The 19,940-nt window shown below is 45.1% G+C and overlaps 2 protein-coding genes across 3 annotated transcripts in view; both read right to left on the bottom strand.

The window, feature by feature from the left end:
- LOC311110304 (uncharacterized protein) overlaps window positions 1–14,462 on the bottom strand; it is a gene marked incomplete at both ends in the record, with an annotated part of 170,178 nt that extends 155,716 nt beyond the window's left edge. Inside the window, one exon of the mRNA XM_084188840.1 lies at window positions 14,243–14,462. Coding sequence (XP_084044966.1) covers window positions 14,243–14,462 — 220 coding nt within the window. The remainder of the gene's footprint in view (window positions 1–14,242) is intronic.
- Window positions 14,463–14,771: 309 nt separating this feature from the next.
- The window catches only part of LOC311110312 (uncharacterized protein), a 33,582-nt gene continuing 28,413 nt past the window's right edge, over window positions 14,772–19,940 (bottom strand). Inside the window, exons 6-7 of one of the 2 annotated variants that reach the window (XM_084188849.1) lie at window positions 19,720–19,847; window positions 14,772–16,077 (exon numbers count right to left, since the gene is read on the bottom strand). In XM_084188849.1, the coding sequence (XP_084044975.1) occupies window positions 15,130–16,077; window positions 19,720–19,847 (1,076 nt within the window). In that variant the 3' untranslated portion in view covers window positions 14,772–15,129. Of the gene's footprint in view, window positions 16,078–16,382; window positions 17,165–19,719; window positions 19,848–19,940 lie in introns of those variants that run through there. The other variant, XM_084188850.1, reaches the window with a different exon arrangement.

Genomic DNA, 19,940 nt, shown 5'->3' with positions numbered 1-19,940 from the left:
TAGATTTAATCCCAAAACAAGAGTTTTATTTCAAGACAGTTTAGAGAAGATGGTCATAAGAGTTTTTAATATCACTTGCAAATTGTGAGACATGAGCAGTTGTGAAATGTTGCGAGAGGCCCTTCTGAAAGCACATTATATGGTCTTTAGTGGCACGGTCTCACACCTTACCTCATCTTGCAGAAGAAGCTCATGGTCCACTATCTGCTGCTCCAGAGTCGAGGCCAGGTCTCGCCCCATGTCACCATGGAGCACATGAGCGACTGGCTGGTGTCTCAGGGCAAAAAATCCCTTAGGGAGAGGTGAGTACCACGTCAGCTCTCACCTTCACTGCCATTCTCTGTCACCAGCAGCACTCCAGGAGGTGTGGGTAAAATAAACAACAGATAAATAGGAAGCCAGGAAAGTTGAAATGCTTTGTGTTTTATTTGAAGGGTGTGGAAGGAAACCCTGGAGGAGGGGAACGAACTCGCTCGGCTGGTAAGAGAATGAGAGTTAGAGACTTAGACTATCAGTCAGTGAGCTCTTTTCTAGCCTTTCAACAACTAGTCAGTACAGCAGAATATATCTGTGAAATTACACTAATGGGACTTCCTGTTTCCTACGGCAGACCTGGGAAGTAAACACCTGCCTAAAAATGATTGACATGGAGCACAAGGCTGTCTGCAAGCTCCGCCGCTCTATGCACACCACCTCTCCAGCTGGCGCTGACATGTGAGTTCCATGTACTGCCCTGCATACAGCTTGCTCCATTCATCTACACATCTGGAGCTATGCAGAAAATAACTAGGGCAGTGTTCTCTGTGTGAACATTGCACATCGTTTAGCTTTCTCTGCTGCTTTTTGTTGATTTCAGCGACCCCAAGGTCCACATCATCGTGGAGAGAGCTGTGAGGAGCATTCTGGACAAGCTGTCCAATAAGCCCTGTAGCAACCTGCTCAGCCCATCCCAGGTGGTGGTGGAGCTGGTGCCCAGGATCCTCCTGGCCCTGTGGCTTCAGCCAGAGGAAGGCCATTCAGATCACCCCATCCTCCTAAGCGGGATGGCTGTGAGTATGGTGGTGGCCGTAGGGGAGAAGGTCTCCAACACGTTGAAGGCCTCTTCTCCTCACACCCCTTTCTCCCGGGCTGCTGCTTTTGACTCTGTGAGGTCGATCCTCGGGAGAATCAGCCAGTCCTTCTCCCTGGATGACCTCAAGACCCCTTTTTTTATGAGCTCTGTCTGTGCCTTTGTGGCGGACGAGGTGAAAAGCTACTTCCAGCCTACTGCAGACACCCTGCGAGTTCCCCCTTTCCTAGTGGTGGCCTTCTCCGCCACACTACCAGCTGAAATCCAAGCAGGTGAGTAACACTCATAGAGAGCACTCTGACAGATGCCTTTTGTCATGACATCCTGGTGCCTTGTAGTAGTAGAGCCAATCAGGATTTTAATTGTCACCCCTAACACAGATGCAGACCAGGCTTCTTCCCACATGGAGGTTGTGGAAATCCCCCATAACAAAGAGGCAGACCCAGCTTCTTCCCACCCGGAGGTTGTGGACATCACCCCTAACACAGAGAAAGACCCGGCTTCTGCCCACCTGGAGGTTGAGGACATCACCCCTAACACAGAGGCACACCTGGCTTCTTCCCATCAGGAGCTTGTGGACATCACCCCAAACACAGAGGCAGACCCGGCTTCTTCCCACCTAGAGATTGTGGACATCAACCCTAACAAAGAGGCACACCTGGCTTCTTCCCACCTGGAGGTTGTGAACGTCACCCCTAACACAGAGGCTGAGACGGCTTCTACCCACCTGAAGTTTGTGGACATCACCCCTAACACAGAGTCAGACCCTGCTTCTTCCCACCGTATGGTTGTAGACATCACCCATAACTCAGAGGCAGACCCAGCATCTTCCCACCTGGAGGTTGTGGACATCCCCCCTAACACAGAGGCAGACCCGGCTTCTTCTCACCTGGAGGTTGTGGACATCACCCCTAACAAAGAGGCACACCTTGCTTCTTCCCACCTGGAGGTTGTGGACATCACCCCTAACAAAGAGGCACACCTGGCTTCTTCCCACAAGGAGCTTGTGGACATCACCCCTAACACAGAGGCTGAGACGGCTTCTACCCACCTGAGGTTTGTGGTCATCACCCCTAACACAGAGTTAGACCCGGCTTCTTCCTATCAGGAGGTTGTGGAAACCACCCCTAACACAGAGACAGACCCGGCTTCTTCCCAGCTAGAGATTGCGGACATCAATTCTAACAAAGAGGCACACCTGGCTTCTTCCCTCCTGGAGGTTGTGAACATCACCCCTAACAAAGAGGCAGACCCGGCTTCTTCCCACCTGAAGGTTGTGGACATCAACCCTAACACAGAGGCAGAGCCAGCTTCTTCCCACCTGGAGGTTGTGGACATCATCACTAACACAGAGGCAGACCCAGCATCTTCCCACCTGGAGGTTGTGGACATCACCCCTAACACAGAGGCAGACCCGGCTTCTTCCCACCTGGAGATTGTGGACATCACCCCAAACACAGAGGCAGATCCTGCTTCTTCCCACCTGGAGTTTGTGGACATCACCCCTAACACAGATGCAGACCCGGCTTCTTCCCCCCTAGAGGTTGTGGACATCACCCCAAACACAGAGGCAGATCCTGCTTCTTCCCACCTGGAGCTTGTGGACCTCACCCCTAACACAGATGCATACCCTGCTTCTTCACTCTTGGAGGTTGTGGACGTCACACCTGAAGAAAAGCCTCTCATGGTGGCCGTCTACGCCACTCTGCCATCTGACATCCAAGCAGGTGAGTAAGACTTATAGAAAGCACTCTGACAGGTGCCGTTCATCATGATAACATGTAAAGTGTTGGTCCCATGTTTCATGAGCTGAAATAAAAGATCCCATTCAACTGGCCAGTGTTTAGAACCTACGGTTTGCATTTATTTACATTCTGTCCCGCTTTTGTCCCTTTCCAGAGGATGTTGCTGTGGTCACCCTGGACGTCACCCCACACGTCACCAAGGACGTGACCCTGGATGTTCCATGCAGGGCGAGGAAAGGGGCAGTCCAGCGTTTTTTTTGCAGGCTTTGGAGGGCAGTGTGCTGCTGCGCTTGCCACAAGGAAGAGGAGGAACAATATTAATTATTCATTAGACCAGAAACAGGATTGAACCATAGACCATTAAATTCTTTGCATTATAGTTGCCTTCAATTCTGATTTTCTTCTGTTTAATTCTTAATTAATTTCAGAACATTTCTCTAAACTTTGTGGAGTAGGTTGTATAAATAAGTGGGAAACATCCCAATCCCAATTTTAATGCTTTTAATAATTAACTTATTACATTTTTTTTAGATGTATTATTTGACAAAAAAGTGGAGGGCGCGACAAAAAAACTTTAATCATCATAGAAAACTCTTGCTCACTATTAAAAAAGCATTGTTTTATTTAAGCAAGGTTAAAAGATTAACGTTTCGGCCTAGTCTATGGGATATGCAAGTTGTGTTTGCCCAGTTAAAGGGGGACCCAGACTCACCCTGGTTCTTGAGGGTTGCAGACACTGAATAATTATCATTTGAAATAAATGGCACTTTTCAAGTCTTGACTAAAAATCTTTAATGAATATGAATTTAAATACAATTGACTTTAGGTTCAGAGCAGGCAGGCTGACTGGCTTGCCCTGAAGGCCCTCTGCCTCTACCTCTGTGTGGTTAATCTCAGCCAAGAGGTTGTATGGGTTGTCTGTCTCTCTCTGGGTGTGAATCACTATCACTATGACCTCTCGCTCCGCCTGCCCGTTGGCCTGATTAGAAGGCTTCCCCTCTCATTCTTTGTTCACAGGAGCAGGGGTGATGGCATCCGGGGTAACCTCCTCCTCTCCTGTATCTAACCCATCTTTCTGGCTGTGAGTTCGACTGAGGTCACTCGTTCTCTCTCCCAGGGTGTTGGATAGTTTCTCCTCCTCTGTGTCTTGTGTATTTTCTACATTGTAGAATAATAGTGAAGACATCAAAACTATTAAATAACACATATGGCATCATGTAGTAACCAAAAACGTGTTACACATATCAAAATATATTTCAGATTTGAGATTCTTCAAAGTAGCCACCCTTTGCCTTGATCACAGCTTTGTACATACAGAATAATACGAAATGTTCTGAGACCAGGTTGCGCTTTCACCTCCCCCGGTAAGAGGGGAATAAGGCAACCTCAGAGTTACATTCAAGGATACTTTATTGACACAAACGGATGAAATGGACATGGAAAGGTAGTGGAATGATAGTGGTCCTGTAATGGACAGATAACAGGGGTAATGAATATGCACAATAACTGATAGCACAAGTAGAGCAACAACGCTATTAACAAAGGAAGGGCTGTATTAATGGCATAATGCTACCTGCGGAGTATTACACAACACAGTAAAACACAGAGAGGCAACTTACAATAGGCAATGGTAGTAAATATAAAGAACAACAAGTAAGAATAATATACATGTTACAAACTCACTTTGAGCACGTACACTATCCCACGGTATCTCTGTGCATTCAAATTGTCATCGATAAAATGCAATTGTGTTCATTGTCCGTAGCTTATGCCTGCCCATACCATAACCCCACTGCCACCATGGAGCATTCACAACGTTGACATCAGCCAACAGCTCACCCATACGCTGCTTTACAAGTGGTCTGAAGTCGTGAGGCCAGTTAGAAGTACTGCCAAATTCTCTAAAGCCGCCTTGGCTTATGGTTGAGAAATTAACATAAACGTATCTGTTAACAGCTCTGGTGGACATTCCTGCAGTCCGTAAGCCAATTGCACGCTGCCTCAAAACTTGAAACATCTGTGCATTGTGTTGTGTGACAAAACTGCACATTTTAGAGTGGCATTTTATTGTCCTCAGCACAAGGTGCACCTGTGTAATTATCATGCTGTTTAATCAGCTTCTTGATATGCCATATTTGTCAGGTGGATGGATTATCTTGGCAAAGGAGAAATGCTCGCTTACAGGGATGTAAACAAATTTGTGTACACAATTTGAGAGAAATAAGCTTTTTGTGCGAATGGAACATTTCTGGGATTTTTATTTCAGCTCATGAAACATGGGACCAACACTTTACATGTTGCGTTTATATTTTTGTTCAGTGTAGTTATTAGGTTGGGAGATTGGGATCCTATCTGGGCTAGCTAAAGCCATCTTCATGGTTAGTAGTATGACAGAGAAAATATAACAAGACAAATTTAAACATCACAAATCTGAGGGGGCAAGTGACCCTGTGCCCCCTTTGGGCATGACGTCTCTGCTATCAACCACATCATTCTGTCTCCGTGAATATTCAAAACAGACACATTCATTCAGGTCTGGTACTGGTCCTACCATATAGATCAGGGATGGACAATTCCAGTCCTTGGGGGTCGGAGGGGTGTCACACTTTTTCCCCATCCCTAGCAAACACAGATGATTAAACTTATTGCATTCTAAACTGAAACCCATGAGTACTTGATTATTAGAGTCAAACGTGTTAGCTGGGGCTGGGGAAAAAGTGTAACACCAATCAGGTCCCGAGGACTGGAGTTGCCCATCCCTAATATAGATGCTCTGTTTGCACGCATCGAGGGATGTGGTGAGTGACAGTGGAGACAAGGGAGCACACAGAAACAGCTTTGTCCTTTAGAAAGTCGTCATAATCCTTAAATAAATATGATATGTATGCAAGAAATGCAGAGCCACTTCCAAAAACATATTGACAGAGTCTAGTATCTAGTAATCTAATCAATTAGTTTTCAACCCCTTTGTTATGGCAAGCCTAAATAAGCTCAGGAGTAAAAATGTGCTTAACAAGTCACATAATCAGTTAGATGGACTCACTATGTGTGCAATAATAGTGATTTTTGAACGACTACATAATCTCTGTACCCCACACATGCAATTATCTATCAGGTCCCTCAGTCGAGCAGTGAATTTCAAACATAGATTCAACCATGAAGACCAGGGAGGTTTTCCAATGCCTCGCAAAGAAGGGCACCTTTTGGTAGATGGGTACAAAAAAAGCAGACATTGAATATTCCTTTGAGCATGGTGAAGGTATTAATTACGCTTTGGATGGTGTATCAATACACCCAGTCACCACAAAAATACAGGTGTCCATCCTAACTCAGCTGCCAGAGAGGAAGGAAAACGCTCAGGGATTTCACCATGAGGCCAATGGTGACTTTAAAACAGCTGCTTTGATAGGAGAAAACTGAGGATGAATCATCAACATTGTAGTTACTTGACAATACTAACCTAATTGACAGAGTATGCACTCACTAACTGTAAGTCGCTCTGGATAAGAGCGTCTGCTAAATGACTAAAATGTAAATGTAAAAGAAGGAAACCTGTACATGCATTGTGTTTGCAATCAGGCACTAAAGTAAAACTGCAAATAATGTGGCAAAGAAATGAACTTTATGCCCTGAATACAAAGCGTAATGTTTGGGGCAAATCCAACACAACCCATCACTGATTACCACTCTTCATATTTCCAAGCATGGTGGTGGCTGCATCATGTTATGGGTATGCATGTCATTGGCAAGGACTAGATACTTTTTTAGGATAAAAATAAACGGCATAGAGCTAAGTACAGGCAGATTCCTAGAGGAAAACCTGGTTCAGTCTGCTTTCCAACAGACACTGGGAGACAAATTCCCTCTTCAGCAGGACAATAACCTAAAACACAAGGCCAAATATTCACTGGATGTCACGATCGTCGTATTGAATAGACCAAGGCGCAGCGTGATGAACGAACATGGTTAACTTTATTATCTTTAGTGATAATAGAAACAACAATCAACAAAACAACAAACGACTCGTAACGTCCTCGGTAACAATGACCAAACCAACTGGAACAAAAACCCACAAACACAAAGGGAAAACAGACAGTTTAAATATGGCTCCCAATCAGAGACAACCAACGACAGCTGACACTCGTTGTCTCTGATTGGGAGTCACTCTAGCCAACATAGAAATAAACACAACAGAATGAACACACCCTGGCTCAACATATAGAGTCCCAGAGCCAGGGTGTGACAGTACCCCCCCCTAAAGGCGCGGACTGCGACCGCGCCTCAACTTGAACAAAACAGGGGAGGGCTGGGTGGGCATACCTCCTCGGCTCCGGCCTTGCCCACCACCCTCCAATAAACCCCCCATAGCGCCTCTGGTCCAGTCTGGCCCCGCTGGCTGGAGCTGAACTGGACTTAGCAGGAGCGGTTAGCTTCAGCTCCGTAGTGGAGCAGTTGACCGGTACCTTACCAGGCACCGGTGACCCAGGCACGGGTTGTGCTGGACTGACAACGCGCACCCCTGGCCTGGTGCGTGGAGTAGGAACGGGCCGAACCAGGCTGACGACTTGCACCCCTGGCTTGGTGCGTGGAGTAGGAACGGGCCGGACCAGGCTGACGACTCGCACCCCTGGCTTGGTGCGAGTGGCAGGAACAGGCCGGGCCGGGCTGGCGACGCGCACCGTAGACTTGGTGCGAGTGGCAGGAACAGGCCGGGCCGGGCTGACGATGCGCACCCCTGGCTTGGTGCGTGGAGTAGGAACGGGCCGGACCAGGCTGACGACTCGCACCCCTGGCTTGGTGCGAGTGGCAGGAACAGGCCGGGCCGGGCTGGCGACGCGCACCGTAGGCTTGGTGCGTGGAGCAGGGACAGGCCGGACCGGGCTGGCGACGCACACAGTAGGCTTGGTGCGTGGAGCAGGGACAGGCCGGACCGGGCTGGTGACGCACACCGTAGGCTTGGTGCGTGGAGCAGGGACAGGCCGGACCGGGCTGGCGACGCACACCGTAGGCTTGGTGCGTGGAGCAGGGACAGGCCGGACCGGGCTGGCGACGCACACCGTAGGCCTGGTGCGTGGAGCAGGGACAGGCCGGACCAGGCTGGCGACGCACACCGTAGGCTTGGTGCGTGGAGCAGGGACAGGCCGGACCGGGCTGGCGACGCACACCGTAGGCTTGGTGCGTGGAGCAGGGACAGGCCGGACCGGGCTGGCGACGCACACCGTAGGCTTGGTGCGAGGAGCAGGGACAGGCCGGACCGGGCTGGCGACGCACACCGTAGGCTTGGTGCGTGGAGCAGGGACAGGCCGGACCGGGCTGGCGACGCACACCGTAGGCTCTACTTTGACCAGTGACCCCCGTAACCTGGTGGCCCTCTGAATACGCCCCTTGTCTGCCTCCGTCAGCCCCGTCGTCCATGCCGTGTGCCCCCCCCTAAAAATGTTCTGGGGTTGCCTCTCTCCTGTCCGACGTTGACCCGTTTGGCGCCGCTGCTCCTCTCTCCGGCGCGCCTCCACCGTCTCTTCCCACGGACGCCGATCCATCCCGGCCTGTATCTCCTTCCATGTCCAGGACCCTTTACCGTCCAATATCTCCTCCCATGTCCAGGCTGCCTGCTCCTGGACACGCTGCTTGGTCCTTGTATGGTGGGTTTTTCTGTCACGATCGTCTAACAGAGATGAGGACCACAATAAACAAAACAAGAAACGACTCGTGAAGTCCACGGTAACATCAAATCAAATCAAATCAAATCAAATTTTATTGGTCACATGCGCCGAATACAACAGGTGCAGACATTACAGTGAAATGCTTACTTACAGCCCTTAACCAACAGTGCATTTATTTTAAACAAAAAAGTAAGAATAAAAACAACAACAAAAAAGTGTTGAGAAAAAAAGAGCAGAAGTAAAAAATAAAGTGACAGTAGGGAGGCTATATATACAATAGAATAAAGTGACAGTAGGGAGGCTATATATACAGGGGGGTACAACAATGACCAATACGGAACAAAAACCCACAAACACAAAGGGAAAACAGACAGTTTAAATATGGCTCCCAATCAGAGACAACCAACGACAGCTGACACTCGTTGCCTCTGATTGGGAGTCACTCTAGCCAACATAGAAATAAACACAACAGAATGAACACACCCTGGCTCAACATATAGAGTCCCAGAGCCAGGGTGTGACACTGGAGTTGCTTACCAAGATGACATTGAATGTTTCTGAGTGGCTTAGTTACAGTTTTGACTTAATTCGGCTTGAAAACCTATGGCTAAAGAAAAATGGCTGTCTATATAATGTATATTGCATATATTTTACAATCCAGTTGTGCAAAGCTCTTGGAGATTTACCCAGAAAGACACAGCTTTAATCGACTCAGGGGTGGGAATACTTATGTAAATGAGATATTTCTGTATGTAATTTCCAATACATTTGCAAAAATTTCAAAAGCGTGTTTTCACTTTGTCATTATGGGGTATTGTGTGTAGCTGCGTGAGAGAAAATATTATAATTGAATCCATTTTGAATTCAGGCTGTAAGAAAACAACATGTGGAATAAGTTAAGGGGTATGAATACTTTCTGAATGCACTGTATATCTGCAAGAAAGTGATAAATAAGTGACTGTTTGAAAGGGGGTCATATAAACATTGCCTTATTTATATTTTTACATATAACATAAAGTTAATTCTGTCTGAAATAGTCATGCTATAATGGGCGTCGTTTCTCAGACCAAATTTCCATTCTGGCTCAAACAAAGCAATCTGATCATGCTCCAGTCAAAAACAGCTATAGGGAATGCCTATACATTGTCCAATCTCCTTCCACACATTGATTTCATCTTTATTCAGAAAGAAACAAACTTGAAATTAAGTGTTGTTTCAGTGTCTTGTTGCAGGTTGTGCAATGTTCAAAAGTGTGTGAGAGAAAAAGCATTAACTTGTGTGTGTGGTGTCAAGTGTGGATGGTCCTATGTATGTAAATAGCCGAGATTGGATATTTCAGCACCATGGACAGCAGCGACATTGGGATAGCGAGATCTGTAATTCAGCAACACATGACACTGGATAGTGGCTGTCTCAGGTGAAGTTGGCATTGGGAAAATCCCATCTAATGGGAAATGAGGCATAGGAGGCAAAAAGACTGAAGGAGAAGACTCCCACAGGAACTCTTGGCTTAACTGTTCTGCCACATTCATTTCAAATGTTACATTTTTCGATTTGTAAATAAAAGGGAACACATCTGCAAATAATGTAAACTGACTTTTCTAACTACACTGTACAGCTTTAGTGTGTCTGTGCGTCATAGGTACAACTGCAAGCAATTCGCTTCTCAAATCCTTCTCAAATGTCTGTTTAATGTGAGAAATAAAATGAAAAACAACTGTTAAACTATTACAATGCGTACTGTCATGAATTATTACTATTCCCAACAAGACAACGAAGTGATGGTCTTTACCCGCCATGGAGACTTATAAAGGCTACTTCCCCCCCACCAAAAGTTCCCAAGCTGAGCGATATTGTTTCTACATCATTATGCATATAATTCAAGTCATACCTTTATTGTCATTCATGCTCTTATTTTTAACCGAGTAGCTTTGCAAAAGTGTAACCTGCGTCATTAATTTGTAGACAAACTGGAATTTGTTGACAACCAAACACAATTCAAAATGACTTTTGCAATACAGTAAATAGCCTATTAACTTGTCGACAAGTTAACACATTTTAACTAAACCAAAAATAAAAGGTAAAGAATAGGATTAAGGCAATGGCTCAGATGAAACTATCCAATTAGATATCCTTTAAATGTTATTTGGTTGCGATGTCAACCAAGCACAACTCAATAATATTTTTGTAATACAGTAAATAGCCTTAAGTTAAGGCTATCTTACAAACTAATGTAACAGTATTTATTCAACCTTAAAATGAGTAATACATCCATGGCCACATTTTGATGTTAGTCTACTGCAACTATAAATGTTTTCTTATGTAATCCACGTTATGACTATAACTACTGTTCCCTGAAGGAGGGAAATGAGGTACAACATGCTGTAGGGAGTTGCACTCTCGTGACTTTGGTTAAAGGATCTACAATCACGCCTGACAAGGCCAATGAAATCCGTGCCTCACTGGAAGCCCCGCCTTCCACAGGTGATAAGTGTGGTGCTCGGATTCATCCCTTCAATTTATTACCACTTTTCACTGAGCCCAGGAATGGGTGGCATGGGGCCAAACAGGTGTTGTACCTCGTTTCCCTCCTTCAGGGAACAATAGTTAGTGATAACGTTACATTCCCTTTCAGCCAGTCATAGGTATCGGTGCCACAGCACCTTGTAACCCAGCTGGAAAGGGGACAGACATCTCTGAAAAACAGACCCCTTCTGTGGTAACAGATGGGCAATTCATAATTGAATCTAATTCCCATAAATGAAACCAATCGCCTATAGAACCCATAACCTGTATCACTAAGCACCTCATAGGGACTAGTGTACAGTCGTGGTCAAAAGTTTTGAGAATGACACAAGTATTGGTCTTCACAAAGTTTGCTGCTTCAGTGTTTTTAGATATTTTTGTCAGATGTTACTATGGTATACTGAAGTATAATTACACGCATTCCATAAGTGTCAAAGGCTTTTATTGACAATTATATTAAGTTTATGCAAAGAGTCAACATTTGCAGTGTTGACCCTTCTTTTTCAAGACCTCTGCAATCCGCCCTGGCATGCTGTCAATTAACTTCTGGGCCACATCCTGAATGATGGCAGCCCATTCTTGCATAATAAATGCTTGGAGTTTGTCAGAATTTGTGGGTTTTTGTTTGTCCACCCGCCTCTTGAGGATCGACCACAAGTTCTCAATGGGATTAAGGTCTGGGGAGTTTCCTGGCCATGGACTCAACATTTTGATGTTTTGTTCCCCGAGCCACTTAGTTATCACTTTTGCATTATGGCAAGGTGCTCCATCATGCTGGAAAAGGCATTGTTCATCACCAAACTGTTCTTGGATGGTTGGGAGAAGTTGCTCTCGGAGGATGTGTTGGTACCATTCTTTACTCATGGCTGTGTTCTCAGGCAAAATTGTGAGTGAGCCCAGTCCCTTGGCTGAGAAGCAACCCCACACATGAATGGTCTCAGGATGCTTTACTGTTGGCATGACACAGGACTGATGGTAGCACTCACCTTGTCTTCTCCGGACAAGCTTTTTTACGGATGCCCCAAACAATCGGAAAGGGGATTCATCAGAGAAAATTACTTTACCCTAGTCCTCAGCAGTCCAATCCCTGTACCTTTGGCAGAATATCAGTCTGTCCCTGATGTTTTTCCTGGAGAGAAGTGGCTTCCTCGCTGCCCTTCTTGACACCAGGCCATCCTCCAAAAGTCTTCGCCTCACTGTGCGTGCAGATGCACTCACACCTGTCTGCTGCCATTCCTGAGCAAGCTCTGCACTGGTGGTGCCCCGATCCCGCAGCTGAATCAACTTTAGGAGACAGTCCTGGCGCTTGCTGGACTTTCTTGGGTGCCCTGAAGCCTTCTTCACAACAATTGAACCTCTCTCCTTGAAGTTCTTGATGATCCGATAAATGGTTGATTTAGGTGCAATCTTACTAGCAGCAATATCCATGCCTGTGAAGCCCTTTTTGTGCAAAACAATGATGACGGCACGTGTTTCCTTGCAGGTAACCAGGGTTAACAGAGGAAGAACAATGATTTCAAGCACCACCCTCCTTTTAAAGCTTCCAGTCTGTTATTCTAACTCAATCAGCATGACAGAGTGATCTCCAGCCTTGTCCTCGTCAACACTCTCACCTGTGTTAACGAGAGAATCACTGACATGATGTCAGCTGGTCCTTTTGTGGCAGGGCTGAAATGCAGTGGAAATGTTTTTGGGGGATTAAGTTCATTTTCATGGCAAAGAGGGACTTTGCAATTAATTGCAATTCATCTGATCACTCTTCCTAACATTCTGGAGTATATACAAATTGCCATCATAAAAACTGAGGCAGCAGACTTTGTGAAAATGTATATTTGTGTCATTCTCAAAACTTTTGACCACGACTGTAGACTACAGGGAGGAATCAGCAATGAATCCCAGTAATAAGCCACCTATGGGGGAGGAGTGCCTCCTTGTGGACAGAGAGAGAATTGCCCAATTTATTACTCTCCCCCTCGGGAGATTGATTTACCCCTTGAACTCTGAACACCATGGAATGCGTTGTAACAGAGGGGCTTTAAACATGGACAGGCTTCTAAACTAGGTTGGAATTAATGACAATTAATCTTAGTCTTTTAATGCAGGGTTTGATCTAAACGTTAGAAAACCTTTCACGCGTGTGGACCTTCAGGTGTATCTTTAGGTTGCCAGCCCGGGCAAAGCGCATCTGACACTGGGTACAGCTGAAGCATTTCACCCCTGTACACGTTGAAAGGGGAGTGGGTTGCGACATTTAGATTTGTCTCTAAGCTTTCCCTGTAGTCTAAGAAGTCACTAGTGTTGCCCTGCGAGTGTCCTTCTCCTAAGTGAGTCTCGTCTGCATTCCATGTCCACTTTCACGGTCTACGACCAGAACCTCCCCTTTCTTATCTAGGCACCCTTCAGAGTATACACAACTACTGTACTTGTTCCAGTCCCCTCTCATTGGATTAATCTGTCTATCTAAGCGCACAGGCACGTCACCAGGTATCATCTCTGTCTCTGTAGCGTATGAACAGGACCTGATCATTGCCACTCTGTAACGCTTCACCTGTGTCCCGATTGGACAGAACCGTCCTCGGGCTGGGTTACCGTAAAGTAAATACTCTGAGTGGGGAAAAGGAGGACAGCTCAGTCGCCCCAGCCCTGTTAAAGCCTGTGTGTCTGTCTCTGATTTGAGGACGGGGCGCAGCGTTCCACTGACCACCGTGATGCTGAGTCGGGTCCTTGACCTCTCCAGCTTGACCCCAGCACAACAGTGATTGGTTGGCCATCTCTCCATGTTTTGTGTCCCGCTGGCTTCACAAAGCTCCTGTGGCCTCCAGTGAGATGTCCTTCACCTGAGAGAGTGATTGGGGGGAAAGAGGTGGTTAGGTTAGCTTCTGTCAATGCTCAACGGTATACTATTGTGTCAAAAGCTATTCCATACTATTGTCACTGTCTACAATTGGCAAGGATGTAAGGTAACACTTCTCAACTTCTTGATATATTATTTATTAAATCGATGTATTATGTTCCATGCATCACATTGTTTTCATTGAGTAAATAATAGGAAGTGCATTAAACAAGAATTCGGTTATAATATGATATTGTGTCTTTGCTCAAGACAGCCAAGTAATCAGGGGAATTATTGCATACTATCCAAAACCTGACCAAGACCCATTTCTGGATAACGAATCTGAACACGCGCAAAGGTGAACGAGGTAACAGGCCGCGCAGCCTCGGCCTTCTGCAATTTGTACCTCTTGACATGCCTCTGTATCTGTCGAGGATCTTGACACTACGCTCTCGCATTGTCCTCTCTGCGCGCTCCCGTGCCACCTTCAGTTCCAGTAGCTGTAGTTTCCTCCGCAATGTCCTGTTTTCTTTCTGGCTTTGAGTTATTTCCAAACGAAACACTACATAGTCTTCGTCTACGAGTTTACAGATGTCTGCCACTGCTGCATTTGCTAGCACCTCCATGATGGAGGCTATTTGATTGTGAAAAACCATACAGTTAGCTGTTGTTAGCAGCTAGCTAGCGTTATCCAGATAACATCTATCAACCAAGTTCTGTCTCCAATGCGAATAAAATACTTCTGCAGTAAGTATGTGATGATGTGCAGTTAAATTAGTCATATTTTGAGCTCCAGGATTTAAATAAATGTCTAAATAACAACAATAAAAACACTAACGTGGAAACTGTTCTACAATAAAGAGAAAGGATCTTATTGGTTGGCGTCATAGCTGAAAGGGTGTGCTTAAATTAAAAAGGTCTGCACGCTGTTCTTTGAATTATGGTACTGTTTATTACATTACACATCAAATCTCCCATGATCAGTATCTTTCAAGCTGAGGGCAGACATGTTTAGAAAGAACAGTGTGTTAGCAAGAATACAGAAGAAAAGTATAGAATTACTTTATTCCATCTACATCACCTCAGTAAGGTAAATATTAAACTGTCTTTGTTTGGCCTAGGTCTCTCTAAAAACAGGTATTTACACAAGCATGTTTCAAATGACAAGTTAACAAAGGGTTAATGAAGGGTATGTGGATAATTACCCTCTTACCCCAAAACACTTCAGAACTATAATATGTCAACTTAAGAATAGTTTCCAGATATCCCCTGCGTACATCTCGAGCCACACTGCTAAGATTTCTCCCGGTTGTGGACACTCCTATGTCTGATAAGGTTAGTCAGGAAAGAGAAGCTCTTGTAACACAGTTTGCACTTGAAGGGCCTCTCCTTGGTGTGAACGGTCTGGTGCTCCCTCAAATAGTCTGCCCTAGCGAAGCGCTTCCCACATGTGGAGCAGCTGTACGGCTTGTCGGCGTCCGTCCTATTGCTCGGCCTCCCACGTTGTAACCCAATGACACCAGACGAGGTAGAAGCAGGAGCCACCACCCTCAGGTGGTTAGTCTTTGAGGTCCCTCCTTGACCTCTAGCCGTTGTTTGGGTGTTGTTTAGATTGTGTGCTGTGTTATAGGCTAGGTACCTCTTGTGGTGAATGCCCATCCTGACCCGGTCTGTATTGGTGGGGTAACCATGAGGTAACTGAGGAAGGCTAGACCCAGGTCCAGGCCTTCTATGAACCCATTCACCAGGCATTAAACAAGATCCTGAAGGAGAAGACAGACTTCCTGTTAGACTCCCACCGGAGGTGTCTCCCACCACTCTCTCTGAAGGCTGAAGCCCAGGGTGACCTGCTCTGTTCATCATGGATACTGTGGAGTTTGTGTCATAGGAACAGGAGGGTCTATCTCTATCAGCCCCAGGCTCTGTTTCATCCCTGCGCTGAGACTGTGAAGAGAAGAGTATGGGCTGCTGACTGGAGCCCTGACTGGAGCCTCTGTCTATCTGAAGACCAGTAGGACTGAGGTTGTTTAGTCCACCTGTCCACTGGTTGTGTTCTGTGTGATGGTTGTGGTGGAGTCTCTGTCCCTCACGGTTCGGTTCTGTTTCTGACTCGGAAATGAAAAGCGACGGCTCCTGATCCAGGGTCCTGATCCGGAGCCAAGGTTTGTGACCAGCCACCTCAGAGGTCCAGTCTCGCCCGCCAGCAACACCGGTTATCAGCAGGTCCTCATGGACTGCAGACTGTAAACACAAATTGTACAGAAGAGAGGTTTATATAAGAAACTCTTTGCTGTACACACAAAACATGACATGATATTATAAAATGTTAACCACAGTCAAGCCCATCTCTAACACTGGATTAATGTACCTAATAATAAGGAGCAATTGGCGTTAATCATAAAAATTTTTTCCATATGTGTTGATTCAAGAATGAAGTATGTTTTGGTTCGACTGAGATAAGGGAAACTCAGCCCCTGCAATGATACAATATTTACTCTGTGCTGACTTTCTGTATTTAATTTCAACAAAATTGTCATACACTCACATAACGTGAAGTACTTTTATTACATGAAACGATACATGTGACAAGTAGAATAATTTCCCACTATGGTAACACTATATTTTCTGTAAATCTGATACCCTCACTTTGATAAAATGAATTTTGGAATACTCTGGAAAAGGTTCAACATTACATTACACACAGCTTGACTACTTTATGTCAAGTAAACATGAATTAAGGCACTATCATTTCCTCATTATAAAACACCAGCATCAAACAACAGGACAAGGTTGTCACTTTTCATCAGTGAAGCAATTTTACAGACACCATCACATCACACCATGTTTTCCTCAGTTCACCTCATCCAGTTCCCTACTACATACATAGATTTACATGGTTATCAAAATGTCACACCAGGGTAAGCCTACACGAAACACAGCCCTTATTTTTAAGTGTTTCTAAAATCCCCTATGGGAAAAATGAATGGTGGAAAAAAGACATTTCCCTGTTTGACCACTAAGTTCTATGGGTATTATGACACATTCACTCTATATATCCAAAACCAACAGAATGAACTACAAACAAACTAATTAGTACTACATTACATGCCACTATACTCTATACATGGACTGTGTGCATTTTCTACTGGTGTATCCTGAGGTAGCTCCTCTCTGAGAACCTCTTCCTGCAGTGCATACAGGCGAACGGCCTCTCTCCCTTGTGGACCTTCAGGTGCATCTTCAGTTGGTGCTGGTGGGAGAACCTCTTCTCACACTGGTGGCAGCTGTAAGACCCTCTGGTGCCTCTTCAGGTTGGACGAGTCAGAAACTGTCCCAGCACAGATGGCAGCCGAACAATTTATGTATATATAGTGGGGAAAAAAAGTATTTAGTCAGCCACCAATTGTACAAGTTCTCCCACTTAAAAAGATGAGAGAGGCCTGTAATTTTCATCATAGATACACGTCAACTATGACAGACAAAATGAGGAAAAAACATCCAGAAAATCACATTGTAGGATTTTTAATGAATTTATTTGCAAATTATGGTGGAAAATAAGTATTTGGTCAATAACAAAAGTTTCTCAATACTTTGTTATATACCCTTTGTTGGCAATGACACAGGTCAAATGTTTTCTGTAAGTCTTCACAAGGTTTTCACACACTGTTGCTGGTATTTTGACCCATTCCTCCATGCAGATCTCCTCTAGAGCAGTGATGTTTTGGGGCTGTCGCTGGGCAACACGGACTTTCAACTCCCTCCAAAGATTTTCTATGGGGTTGAGATCTGGAGACTGGCTAGGCCACTCCAGGACCTTGAAATGCTTCTTACGAAGCCACTCCTTTGTTGCCCGGGCGGTGTGTTTGGGATCATTGTCATGCTGAAAGACCCAGCCACGTTTCATCTTCAATGCCCTTGCTGATGGAAGGAGGTTTTCACTCAAAATCTCACGATACATGGCCCCATTCATTCTTTCCTTTACACGGATCAGTCGTCCTGGTCCCTTTGCAGAAAAACAGCCCCAAAGCATGATGTTTCCAACCCCATGCTTCACAGTAGGTATGGTGTTATTTGGATGCAACTCAGCATTCTTTGTCCTCCAAACACAACGAGTTGAGTTTTTACCAAAAAGTTCTATTTTGGTTTCATCTGACCATATGACATTCTCCCAATCCTCTTCTGGATCATCCAAATGCACTCTAGCAAACTTCAGACGGGCCTGGACATGTACTGGCTTAAGCAGGGGGACACGTCTTGCACTGCAGGATTTGAGTCCCTGGCAGCGTAGTGTGTTACTGATGGTAGGCTTTGTTACTTTGGTCCCAGCTCTCTGCAGGTCATTCACTAGGTCCCCCCGTGTGGTTCTGGGATTTTTGCTCACCGTTCTTGTGATCATTTTGACCCCACGGGGTGAGATCTTGCGTGGAGCCCCAGATCGAGGGAGATTATCAGTGGTCTTGTATATCTTCCATTTCCTAATAATTGCTCCCACAGTTGATTTCTTCAAACCAAGCTGCTTACCTATTGCAGATGCAGTCTTCCCAGCCTGGTGCAGGTCTACAATTTTGTTTCTGGTGTCCTTTGACAGCTCTTTGGTCTTGGCCATAGTGGAGTTTGGAGTGTGACTGTATGAGGTTGTAGACAGGTGTCTTTTATACTGATAACAAGTTCAAACAGGTGCCATTAATACAGGTAACGAGTGGAGGAGAGAGGAGCCTCTTAAATAAGAAGTTACAGGTCTGTGAGAGCCAGAAATCTTGCTTGTTTGTAGGTGACCAAATACTTATTTTCCACCATCATTTGCAAATAAATTCATAAAAAATCCTACAATGTGATTTTCTGGATTTTTTTATTTTAATTTGTCTGTCATAGTTGACGTGTACCTATGATGAAAATTACAGGCCTCTCTCATATTTTTAAGTGGGAGAACTTGCCCAATTGGTGGCTGACTAAATACTTTTTTCCCCCACTGTATGTGTTATTTCATAGTTCTGATGTCTTCACTATTATTCTACAATGTAGAAAATAGTAAAAATAAAGGAAAACCCTTGAATGAGTAGGTGTGTCCAAACTTTTGACTTGTACTGTATATACGTTTTATTATGAGTGTGCCCTATAAAAAAGTCACACCGGTAGACCACACACACGTTTCACAGGTGTAGCTTGTTGTTATTGTCATAAATCAAAGCGGCGCTACATTCTGAGGCTCCATGTGTAGCAAGTGAAGTGGGAGATTTCTAATCAATGCAAAATGGAATAAAAATTACATAATTAATATGGCTAAATGAGGAGTAGGCTACACTGATCATCCAACAGGTAGGCTGTTGTTTCATATGAATAGAGTTGTAGACAAGTACAGGGAGCGCAGCAAAATAGCTTCAATTGGCCTTGCTGCTTAGCTAACTTAGCTGACTGCTGTAGCTAGCTAGCTTTTATACAAACGATTTGATGCAGTCAAGATAGGCACTACCAGATGGTATGATAGATAACCTATGTCAGCAACAAGTTTGTCTAACCAGCGCGAGTCTGTTTGGCTATTTTCTCTCTCTCTCTCTCTCTCTCTCCATGCCAGACACATAGACTGTCACACACACAGGCCCCTGCTCCTCTCTCGCCCCTCCCTCACCCTTCTGCGAAACAAGCAGAGCGCAGCGAACTAAAAGTCTCCTTTTAAGTTAAAAAAATATAGATGTTTTCTTTAAAACACATTTTTTCGGCTATCCACATATTCAAAAAAATATCATGATATTATTTGAATAGTGAAATCATTTAAAATGCCCATTCCTAACTAAGATCGGATGTTGTTTTGTGTTTGACTGACTGTTTCTGGTTAACAGTGTTTTTTCCCAGCCCAGAGTTGAGGATGCTGTCCCATCTACTGACCTCCACTATGTCGCCTCTGGTCCTTGCCTGTTCGGTGATGTTGTCCCCCGGGCCCCTGGCTGCACCGGCCTGGTTCTGGGAATCCAAGATGGCCGCCCAGTCTTCTCTGTTAGCCTCCAGCCAACCACCTACAGGAAGATGTTACAAAATAGACTTTACAAACATGGCAGAGAACTCTACATATGAAGATTTTTTAAATGTATTACCAGATCATTTTCATA

The sequence above is a fragment of the Coregonus lavaretus genome (genome assembly GCF_964263955.1).
Source record: "Coregonus lavaretus genome assembly, contig: SUPER_35_unloc_3, whole genome shotgun sequence".
Lineage (NCBI taxonomy): Eukaryota > Metazoa > Chordata > Actinopteri > Salmoniformes > Salmonidae > Coregonus > Coregonus lavaretus.
The sequence above is the reverse complement of the archived record's forward strand: the minus strand, read 5'-3'. Positions and strand labels throughout refer to the sequence as shown.